The sequence below is a fragment of the Cetorhinus maximus genome, chromosome 4, assembly GCF_964194155.1.
Source record: "Cetorhinus maximus chromosome 4, sCetMax3.hap1.1, whole genome shotgun sequence".
NCBI lineage: Eukaryota > Metazoa > Chordata > Chondrichthyes > Lamniformes > Cetorhinidae > Cetorhinus > Cetorhinus maximus.
In genome coordinates, this window is record NC_135882.1 from 52,574,624 (window position 1) to 52,586,724 (window position 12,101).

Genomic DNA, 12,101 nt, shown 5'->3' on the forward strand with positions numbered 1-12,101 from the left:
TAACCACCTTATCACCTTCCTTTTGCCATTTAATCTTTCCTGTTTTTAACCACCTTATCACAAGCCTTCCCTTTTGCTCTTTCCTACCCTCCCTACTCCCCATCTTTGTGCATGCTTAAAATCCGCTGCATCTTTAAATTCTTTCAGTTCTGACGAAAGCTCATCGACCCGAAACATTAAACATCGAAATAGAGAAAAATTAGAAAATTTATGACACAGAAGGAGGCCATCTGGCCCATTGTATATATGCTTGCCATAAAAGAGCAATCCAGCCTAATCTCATTTTTCAGTTCTTGGCCATAGCCTTGTAGGTTCAAGCACTTAAAATGCACATCTAAGTATTCTTCCTAAGTGTGATGAGGGTTTCTGCCTCTACTCCAGTTACAGGCAGTGAGTTCCAGGCCCCCACTACCCTCTGGCTAAAAAAGATTCTCCTCAGCTCCCCTCTAATTCTTCTGTCAATTACCTTAAAACCTGATTATTGACCTCCATATTAAGGGAAATAGTTTTTTCTTATCCACTCAATCTAAATGCCTCATGCTTTTATACATTCCAATTAGATTTCCCCTCAGTTCCAAAGAAAACAATGCCAGTCTAGCCAATCTTACCACATAGCAAAAATTTGCCATTCTTACTTACATCCTCAGAAATTTCCTCTCTACCTTTCAAGTGTGATCACATCCTTCCAGTAATGTGCCCAGAACTGTACGCAGTACTCTAGCTGTGGCATCACTAGTATTTTATCGAGTTCTCATATAAGCTCCTTGCTCATATATTCTGGGTCTCAGTTAATAAAAGAAAGCATCCCATATGCCTTCTCAACAACCTTATCTATCTGTCCGACAATCTTCAGGGAACTGTGGTGATACAATCCGAGGTCACTCTGCTCCTTTACCTTCTCAGTATCCTACAATTTGTCTATTGCCTTTCCTTGTTTGCCCTCCCCAATTGCATATTTCATACTTTGCTTAATGAAATTCCATTTGCCACTTTTCTGCCAAGCTGACCAGCCCATTGACACTTTCCTACAGTCTGCAATTTTTTCCTCACACTCAACCACACAGTCATTTATTGTATTTTCTGCAAACTGCAGGAGGAAGGCAGAAACCTTCACATCGTCTTCATGTTAAAGTAAGTTTTCCAAACGGAAAACCTGCAAAAATAATGCTGTCAAGGCGGCAACCGAACCCCTGTCACCAGGCTCCCAGTCCAAGCAGTAAAAACCCACTGGAAAATGGGATTCTCTCAAGGACAGCAAAGCCAAGAAACAGGACCAGCAACGAGAATATACTAGCTCAATGTTAAAGGCCTATCCTAGACAAAACGTGAGCTACCCACAAAAGAACACTAACAAGAATGTGGCCAAAGTCACCCCGCAAGAAACACACCTCGTGGGCCAGTACAGCCGTCAGGGCCCACATTCCAAGGTACCAACTCATTGCAAGCAGGGATAACAAGATATGCAGCCTAGCCAGATAGATAAAGGAAATCTTCATCAAAGACACTGAAGACCTAAAAATCAGATGATACCTACTCCCTCCCCATCAATTTAGGTAAGCTGACCATTACAAATGCCCAGCATCATAATGCAGCCAACAGCACACCCAACCATCCACATTGGCTACTTCAACAGCTAACATCACAAGTTGGGGGATCTGAACAACACTGGGGGGGGGGGGGGGGGGGGGGGGGCAAGAATTGTCAGACTGGGCCTCCATGCATGAGCTAAAACTTGTGTACAATGCAAAGCAGCCTGGCACATTCCATTCCGCCAGGTGGGAGGGCTACTCACCTGATTTTTGCTTCATGACCACAACAGCAGCAACCGGCTGCTGACGTGCTCAAGTGCTGCCCATCTTCCCCCATTCCCAACATCCCCCAAACCTCACTTGCATCAACCTCGAACTACCATCCATAAACTCAACGCCAAAACAAGGCTGGAATCTGCAGAAGGGCAACTGGGATGCTTCCAGCAGATACTTAAAAACCACCATTCACCAAATTCCGCCCCCCCCACCCAAAAACTACAACTGCTTTACTCGACTTCTCAAACTGGCAGCCACCAAATTTGTTTCCTGGGCTTCAGAAAAACTTTCATCCCCTGCTGGACCCTGGAAAGTGAAAGGCTCCTGGAAGAGCACAGGAAAATGAAGACCCCCACGTGGCAATAACACTGAGTCATAAAATGGCAGGAAACAGCAGAGTAGATTGACTTCATGCACTCAAGCCAGGAGGATAAGTGGACAATAAAAACAGCCCTGAGGCAGTCTCTCAAGGATGCCCCAGAGCAGACAAATTTTTGTCAAGCCCTTACACCTACGAGGAAGCGGACACTGCCCTGACAACCAAGTCAGGCAAAGCAACAGGGGGCAAAGGGATTTACTCAGAATTCCTGAAGAACATAGGAGCACAGGGAAAGAAGTGGCTTGCAAAGCCATTTTATCAACATCCACAGCACAGGCATCATGCCAAACATCTGGCGCTGTGAGAAATGGGTGTTTTAAAAAAAATATTTTTGGAGAAAATTGTGTTATTCTGTGAAGACGACTGTGTGTGTGTGTGTGTGTGTGTGTGTGTGTATGCGTGTATGATTTAATTAAGCTGGACAGAGATCAATAGGAGACAGGTTGTCTGGAGGGCTTAAAGCATAGAAAGGACAGAGGTGTTAGGTTTGAGGTACAATAGGTTGGATCTAACCTTTGCATTTTTAGATAAGTGGACAGTTTGAATAGCAAAGGAAAATCAGAGGTGCCGAGAGACATGTTTGCATTTTGCAGGAGTTCCATAGGTAAACAGAACTGGGGATATTATATTTTATTGACCTGAAAGCAAAGACAAAATAGAGACATGAAAGATTTTGCATTTGGAAGGATTTGAGTTTCAGAAGAGGTGTGAGAACAATAGAACCTGAGATGAAAGGGGAAAAAGATATTTTAGAGTTACTGTGGAGAGCTTAGGGTAGCTGTTGAACTGGGGCTGGAGCTGTGAGATATAACAGCTGGAGCTATAGCTGGAGGTCTGAGCTGGGAGAGGGTGCAGGTTTGAATCAGCCACCCAGTCAAGCCAGAAAAGACTTGGGCTGCAAACAGCAGTTTTATTCTGAAGTTTGGATTTTCACAGCAGTGTGGAAGAGAGTTTAAGATGTCGTGTAGTGTGCTTTTATTAAAGCTATAGCAGCTTGTCTTGGGTAATACTACAGGATTTTTATAGTTAAACATCTATAAGGGAGTGTTGCCTGGAAGGTGTTTACTTGTGGGTCTGACCAAGTAGTGTGTCTTTTTGGGGGAATGTTTTGTTCTCTGTAGCAAAGAGCAAGAGTCCAAATGGCTTTGTTGCCTGCCAGGGTTCAGGACATCTGCTCAGGGCTGGAGAGGAACTTGCAGTTGGAGGGTGAGGATCCAGTGGTCATGGTCCATGTAGGTACCAAAGACATAGGCAGGGTGAGGAAGAAGGCTTTGCATAGTCAGTATGACGAGCTAGGTACCAAATTAGGAAGCAGAAGCTCAAATGTAATAATTTCAGGATTATTACCCTGAGCCATGTGCAAATTGGCATAGGACAAATTAGATTAGAGAAATGAATGTGTGGCTCAAAGACTGGTGTGGGAGAAGTGCATTCCAGTTTGTGGGGCAATGGCACCAGTATTGGGGAAAGTGGGATCTGTACCACTGGGACAGTCTACACCTGAACCGTGCTGGGGCTGGTGTCCTTGTGAGCCACATAACTAGGGAAGTAGAGAGGGTTTTAAACTGAATAGTGGGGGCAAGGGATCAAATTTGGGAAGATGTGGTAAATTGAAGAGTAGAGACAAGGCAAGAAAGGCGTTAATATGGGAAATGATAAGCAAACTGTAACAGGAAGGGGCAGAGAGTACAACTCTAAGAGTAAATCAGCAGATAAGGCTCGACGCTACAAAAATAACAAAAGACCAAACTAAAGGCTCTGTATCTAAACACATGTAGCATTTAAAGCAAAAGAGATGAGCTGAAAGCGCAAATAGAAATAAATAAGTATGATCTGATAGCTATTACAGAGATATGGCTACAGGATGACATAGATTGGGACCTGAATATTGAAGGATACTTGACATTTAGGAAGGACAAGAAGTTAGGAAAAGGTGGAGGGGTGGTTCTGTTAATTAATGATGGTGTTAGCACATTAGAGGGGGATAACCTAAGTTCAGGAAACCAGGATGTAGAAGTGGTTTGGATTGAGATGAGGAATGGTAACGGCAAGAAGTCACTTGTGGGAGAGGTGTACAGGCTCCTTAATTGTAACTACATGAAGGACAGGATATAAAAGAGATAATGGGAGCCTGCCATAAAGGTACAGCAATAATTATGGCAGATTTTAATTTACATATAGATTGGAAAACTCAGATGGGTAGAGGTAGCATAGATGAGGAGTTCATAGAATGTTTTTGGGATAGTTTCTTAGAACAACACGTTTTGGAGCCAACCAGAGAGCAGGCTTTACTAGACCTGGTATTGAGCAACGAGGTAGTGCTAATTGATAATCTCATACCGGAGGCACCCCAAGGTAGCAGCGATCATAATTTTACCTACACTTTGAGGGAGAAACAAGTGCATTCAAAATTAGTATTTTAAACTTAAATAACAGCAATTATGAGGGCATGAAAGCAGAGCTAGCTAAAGTAAAGAGGATATAGGATAGGTCAATAGAGCTTCAGTGGCAGACACGTAAGGGATATTTCAGAATACACAGAATATATACATTCCAATGAGAAAGAGAAATTCCAAGGAGAGGGCCCACCATTTGTGGTTAACTAAAGAACTTAAAGACAGTTTCAAACTTAAAGAAAAAGCATATAATTACACAAAGATGGGTAGCAGGGCAGAAGATTGAAAAGAATATAAGGAACAGCAAAGGATGACAAAAAGATTGAGGGAAAAATTAGAGTATGAGAGAAAGCTAGCTAGTAATATAAAGACGGATAGTAAGAGTTTTATATAGATATTTAAATAAGGAAATTTAAAAAGTGAGCATTGGTCTGATAGAAAGTGCGCCTGGGGAATTGATAATGGAAAGTAGGAAGATGATAGATGAGTTAAACAGATACTTTGCTTTGGTCTTCACTACAGAGGACACAAGTAATATCCCGGAAATAGCTGTAAAATGGGGAAAATTACAATAATCAGGGAAGTGGTATTAAGCAAATTGTTGGGCCTGCGGGCTGACAAATCTCCAGGTCTGGATGGACTTCACCCTAAGGCCTTGAAAGAAATGGCTAGTGAGATAGTTGATGCATTGGTTTTAATTTTTCAAAATTCCCTAGATTTAGGGAAGATTCCATTGGAATGGAAAATAGCAAATGTAACTCCTTTATCCAAAAAGGGAGACACACAGAAAGCAGGAAACTACAAGCCAGTCAGCCTAACATCCGTCATAGGGAAAATATTAGGAGCTATTATTAAAGATGTTATAACAGGGCACTTAGAAAAAGTCACGGCAATCAGGCAGAGTCAACATGGTTTTCTAAAAGGGAAATCATGCTTAACCAATTTATTGGAGTTCTTTGAAGGAGTCACATGTGCTGTGGATAAATGAACCAGTGGATGTACTGTATTTAGATTTCCAGAAGGCATCTGGTAACGTGCTACATCAAAGGTTATTACGAAAAATAAAAATGCATGGTGTAGGAGGTAACATATTGGCATGGATAGAAGATTGGCTAGCTAACAGGATACAGCAAGATTGCATAAATGGGTCTTTTTCTGGTTGGCAGGTGACGAGTGGTGTGCCATAGGGATCAGTGCTGGGGCCTCAGCTTTTTACAATTTATATAAATGACTTGGATGAAGAGACCAAAGGAATGATTGCCAAATTTGCTGACGACATAAAGATAGGTAGGAAAGTAAATTGTGAAGTGGACGTAAGGAGGCTACAAAGTGACATGGATAGGTTAAGTGAGTGGGCAAAGATCTGGCAAATGGAGTATAATGGGAAAATGTGAAATTATTCATTTTGGCAGGAAGAATAAAAAAGCTTATTATCCAAATGGTGAGATCGCAGAGCTGAGATTCAGAGGGATCTGGGTGTCCTCGTGCATGAATCACAAAATGTTAGTATGCGGGTACAGCAGGTAATTAGGAAAGCTAATAGAATGTTATCATTTATCGTGAAGGGAATGGAGTACAAAAGTAGGGAGGTTATGCTTCAATTGTATTTGGACATTGGTAAAACCACACCTGGAGTATTGTGTACAGTACTGGTCTCCTTATTTAAGAACCAAAAAGTAGAGACAAGACAGAAAGGTGTTAATATGGGAAATGATAAACAGACTATAACAGGAAGGGGCAGAGAGTACAATTCTAAGAGTAAATTAGCACATAAGGCTCGATGCTACAAAAATAATAAAAGACCAAATTAAAGGCTCTGTATCTAAACACACGTCATCCCTCTCTAATGTGCTAATACCGCCATATTTAAATGCATTAGCAGTTCAGAGAAGGTTTACTAGGCTTGCATCCACTGCAATTTAGAAGAGTAAGAGGTAACTTAATTGAAATCTTAAGATCCCGAATGGTCTTGACAGGGTGGATGTGGAGAGGAGTTTCCTCTTGTAGACGAATCTAGAACTAGAGGTCATTGTTTAAAAATAAGGGATCGCTCATTTAAGACAGAGGTGAGGAGAATTTTTTTCTCTCAGAGGGTTGAGAGTCTTTGGAACTCTCTTCTTCCAAAGGCGATGGAAGCAGAATCTTTGAATGTTTTTAAGGCAGAGCTGGATTGATTCTTGATTAACAAGGAGGTGAAAGGTTATCTGGGGTAGGCAGGAATGTGGGGTTAAGGTTACATTCAGATTAGCCATGATCTTATTGAAAGGCAGAGCCGGCTCAAGGGGCCGAGTGCCCTCCTCCTGCTCCTAATTCGTATGTTTGTATTTCAGCCTTCAACCTGAAGGAATTGAAGGCCAGGGAAGAACTTCATGTCCAGTTCTAAGCCAATCACTCACCCACAATCCAACATCAAAATACCTCGGCATCACTGAACCATTGACCGACCAGCAATACCTCCAGAACACTGGAGCCAAGGTCAAGACGAGAGTGAACCTAATATGGAAACTGGCAGATACCACCATTGGCAACGGAGCCAAAACACTATGCACTGCTTCACTCGCCTTGGTCTCCTTAACAGCAGAAAACTGCTGCTCAACCTGGCTCAGAGGCTGCCACACAAACGTGGTAGATATCCGCCTCTGGGGAGCCATGAGGATTATTTCTGGTATGTTGAGACCAACACAGCTTGAGTGGCTTCCTGTATTAGATCACGTTGAACCGCCTGATGCCTGCAGGGAAAACATCCTCCTCAACTAACGAAGTACTCCCATCGACACAGGACCTTAAAAATCCCCACACACTCACCCGAAATCCCATAGCCCCTACTGGAACACACATCACACCCTACAAGCTGACAACAGCCCCATATCTTGATGATACATTTCCTGGTTGATTGCAAACATCGCGAACTGCAACCTGGTTACTGACCCGAGTGGTAAAGTCCCAAGGTTCAACCTTCCTTGGGAAATCTAGACAACCCTCAACCACTTAAGAAAGGGCCAGGGAAGATGTGGCCACGTGGAACACGAGGAACAACTCAAATTGTGACTATGATCATTCAAGTCAAGACTATCGCCCATATCCTGAACTTCTGCTAAGATCTCCATCATAACCATTCACACTGCATCAGCTGAAGCTGTTGAATGGATTGTTAACCTCAACAAACTACAACTATAAAAAGATGCCCCTACATTTAAGACTAAACCATTGATTTATACCATGAAAAACAAGGAAACCAGTTCTGAGCCTTATGGAACCCCCACAGGAAACAGCCTGGCAGTCACAAAAATACCCAGCAATTATTATCTTTTGCTTCCTGCCACCGAGCCAATTTTGGCTCCAACTTTCCTTTTCGTCTTGGATCCCACAAGTTTTTGCTTTACTGATCAGGACCTCGTCAAAAGCCTTGCTAAAATCTATTACTACATTAAAGACAGCATCCTTATTGACCCTCCTTGTTACCTCATCAAAAAAATTAAATCAAGTTAGTCAGACAAGAATAATACTGAAGAAGTTATACAGACTTGAAGCCTTAGCTGTTTCTCTCTCCACAGATCCTGCCAGACTTGAGTTTTTCCAGCATTTCCGCTTATTTTAGTCAGACAAGACCTGCACTTAACAAATCCATGCTGACTGTCCTTGATTAATCCACGAGTTTCTAAATGGTGATTTATACTGTCCTTCAGAACTTTTTGCAATAATTTATCCACCACTGAGGTTAGACTGGCTGGCTGGCTGGTCTGCAATTACTCAGTCTATCCCTTCCTTTTTAGACAACAGTACAACATTAACCGTCTTCTAGCACCAAACCTGTAGTCAGAGAATTGGAAAACAATGGTCAGAACCTCTATTTCTTCGCTTGCTTCCCTCATAGCCTGGAATACATTGCATCGGGCCTAATGGTTTATTCACTTTCAAAGCTGCTAAACTCCCTAATACTTAGTCCCTGACTCTGTTTATACCATCCAAAATTTCACACTCCTCTAATGTTCACACTGTCCCCCTCTTTTGTGAAAATAGACATGAAGTATTAAGAACCATGCCCAATTCTTCTGCCTCAATACATTAAATGCAACTCACTTACCACAGATGCTACCTCACCTGTTGAATAATTATAACATTTTCTATTTTTCTTATAGATTTCTAGCACCCACTGTATTTTGTTTCCTTTTAAAACAAGGGTACATGTGTGCGCCTTGCCCATTATCAGAATGACTGGTGTTGGACAAGAGAATAAACCTTATTGTTTTGAATCACATGTAGATTTGTCACTGTTCAAGTTACTGGAAGGTTGCAAAAAAGTACCCTCGGACTTCAGAAATTGAGAAATTTGGGAAGATTTTTAAAACGTTTTTCCACATCAGTTCCTTAGCCAGCTTTATTAAGCTACAATATTTTCAGGCATTTCTCTTACCATAACATTAACTTAAAAAGTGGCAAGGTCTGTTCACGTTGTTAACTGCAGTACAATCTTCAAAATGCAACATCTATCGTTAAATGATATTTAAACATGTAGTAGCGGCCCCCGCTGTCAGAAACCAGGAATTCCGTGTTGAAAAGGGAAAATAATAGAAGCTCAAATTTAGCTTTTTCTCTGCACTGAGATGAAAAAATAAAGGGGCGGGAGATAAGAGTTCGAAGACACTAAAGGAAGTGGTGGCCGGAACAAAAACAATGAATAGCTCCTACCCACCACGGGTTGGTGGAAGAAAGAGATCACCACCCCCCGCACCCCAACAGCAGCATAGGGCGGGGGTGAAGGAGGTGGGGGGGAGAATAGTGCCACGTGTTTTAACCAATTGTGCCGATTTCGGGGAGAAACTGTCCAATTAACCATCGGCCTTTGCTACAGCAGCGAGGACAGTCGGAGTCCAGCGGTAGGCTAACACGAAACATTCCCTCCCCTCCTTGTTTCCGGCCTGGGTTAGTACCTACCTCCCAGAGCAAGAATCTGGGCCTTCCGGCAGTGGCCCCCCCTGGTAACGGCGCCTATTTCCGGCTCTCCAGCCCCGGGCCCTGATCCCGGAGCCGGTCCCAGTCCCAGTCCCAGTGCCGGCAGCATCAATCGATAAACTTGTTTCTTGTTGAAGTCGCACTTGGAGGTGGGGTGGAAATTTTTAATGTGGGACACCGGCACGATATGATGCACTTGGTCCTGCAGAAAGCGCACGCAGGCGAACATTTCTGTTGGTGAAGGGTGCCAGCAGCTTCCCAGTCCGGCTCCGAGCAGAGAGAGAGGGAGGCCGGGGTGCAAACAGGAGCCGGATCTCAGGCTCCACCGTGAGCCCCCAACCAGCAGCTGGCTGCGCCTGACGTCACCAGCAGAGGCGCATTGGCGCCGGCAAGAGGCAGAGTCAGACTGTACCCCAGGGCAAAAGGGCAGCAGAATCAAAAAGCTGGAATTATCAGTGTCGTCGGACTGTTGTACAAAATCGATATGGTTGGGCAGCGAATCATGCTCCACGCAAAAAGCGTAGAAACGCATGCAATTTGTTGCAGGGAATCCAATCAATTCCCTTAATTATTAGGGAATGGGATAATTCCGCATATTGTACAAGGCTCACGAAGCAGGATGAGGAAAATAGCACATGCAGTAGATCTGATGGTGAAAAAAACAGTTCAGCACAATGAACAGGATTCACTAACGAATGCAAACTTTACCTGACACAAAGCTCATGATGGACTGAATAACCAAGACGATAAGCAGCCTATAAAGAAAACTTTAATATACGAGGCAGACCTCACACACACATACAATTGTTACAGTGCAGAAAGCAGCCATTCGGCCCACCGTGTCTGTACCAGCTCTCTGAATGAGCATTATGACTCAATGCCATTCTCCTACCTTGTCCCCATAACCCTGCACATTATTTAAATAGAAACAATCATCTAATGCCCTCTTGAATGCCTCGATTGCATCTGCCTCCACCACACTTCCAGGCAGTGCATTCGAGACCTGAACCACTCGCTGTGTGCAAAAGTTTTTTCTCACATCACATTTGCTTCTTTTGCAAATCACTTTAAATTTGTGCCCTCTCGTTCCTTTTACTAGCATGAACAATTTCTCCCTATCTACTCCATCCACCCCCATTGTGATCTTGAACACCTCCATCAAATCTCCTCTAAGCCTTCTCCTCTACAAAGAGAACTGTTCCAACTTCTCCAATCTATCTTCATAACTGAAGTTTCTCATCCCTCAAACCATTTTTGTAAACCTCTTCTGCACTCTCTCCAATGCATTCACAGCCTTCCTAAAGTGTGGCACCCAGAACTGTACATAATACTCCAGCTGAGGTCTAATTCATGTCCTAGACAAGTTCAGCTTAACTGCCTTGCTCTTGTACTCTATGACCCTATTAATAAAGACTAGGTCTGTATGCTTTATTAACTGCTCTCTCCACCTGTCCTGTCACCGCTAATGATGTATCAGTAAGGGGCATGTGAGGAAACAGGCGAATACGCCAGAGTGAAATGGAGACAGAGTGAGTAGCGAATTAAGTTCTGGTAAGTACTTTTCAGGTTTTAACTATGGATTAAGAATCAAGACATGACATAGTGTTAACATTCAAGGAAGTTAGGTTAGCTTGTTAAACAGAGAGCAGCCTGGAGTGGCAGTTATCTGTCAATCAGTTGAAAGCAGTTGGTTGAAGTGGCGTTAGTTATCATAACAGGAAGCTAAATTAGCTAGTGACTCATCAGAGGGTCTATAAAAGAGACAGGCTTTTCAAAACGTACAGTCAGTAAGGGGGCACAAGGAGACAGGAGAGTACACCTGAGTGAGACGGAGACTGCATGGGTAGCGAATTAGGTTCACAGGGGAATTTGGTGCGCAGGCAAAGAGGTGTAGTAGACATAGGAATCATTCTAAGTTAATCAAGTGAGTAATGAAATTAAGTTAACTCAATAACATACATAACAATGGCAGAACAGGTGTTATGTTGCAGCTGTGGAATGCAAGAGCATTTTGGACGCCAAGGCGATCCACGACAAACACATCTGCAGAAAGTATAAGCAGTTAGAGGAATTCCAGATCAGAATTATTGATCTGGAAGCCGAACTGCAGATACAGTGCAACATAACAGAGGGGGAGAAATACCTGGACACTTTGTTCCAGAAGATGATCAAGCTTCCTAGAAGAGAGTTGCCTGTTTTGGTCAGCAGTGCGGGACAGGAGGATGTGACTGTGAGTGGGGCAGGTAATGGGACTGAGTAGACACTGGTGGAGAAGCCTCAGACTTTGCAATTGTCGAACAAGTTTGAGATGCTCACAGCCTGTGTGGATGAAAGTGAGGTCTGCAAGGTGGATGAGCAGGCTAGCCATGGCACCATGGTACAGGAAGCCGTTCAAGTGGGGGGAACAAACAGGAATGTAGTGGTTTTAAGGGATAGTATAGAAAGGGGGATTGACACTCTTCGCTGCAGCAAAGAGCGAGTGTCCAGAAGGCTGTGTTGTCTGCCTGGTGTCAAGATTTGGGACATCTGCTCAGGGCTGGAGAGGAACTTGCAGTGGAAGGGGGAGGA

The 12,101-nt window shown here is 43.3% G+C and overlaps 1 protein-coding gene across 3 annotated transcripts in view; it reads right to left on the minus strand.

The window, feature by feature from the left end:
• LOC144679623 (BEN domain-containing protein 5-like) overlaps positions 1-10,059 on the minus strand; it is a 70,699-nt gene extending 60,640 nt beyond the window's left edge. For all 3 annotated transcript variants that reach the window (XR_013576378.1, XR_013576377.1, XM_078540197.1), the window contains exon 1: positions 9,516-10,059. Coding sequence is in view for 1 of the 3 variants with exons in the window: in XM_078540197.1 (XP_078396323.1) it covers positions 9,516-9,762 (247 nt within the window). In the remaining 2 variants the exon portion in view is untranslated. The remainder of the gene's footprint in view (positions 1-9,515) is intronic.
• Between the last annotated feature and the right edge of the window lie 2,042 nt (positions 10,060-12,101).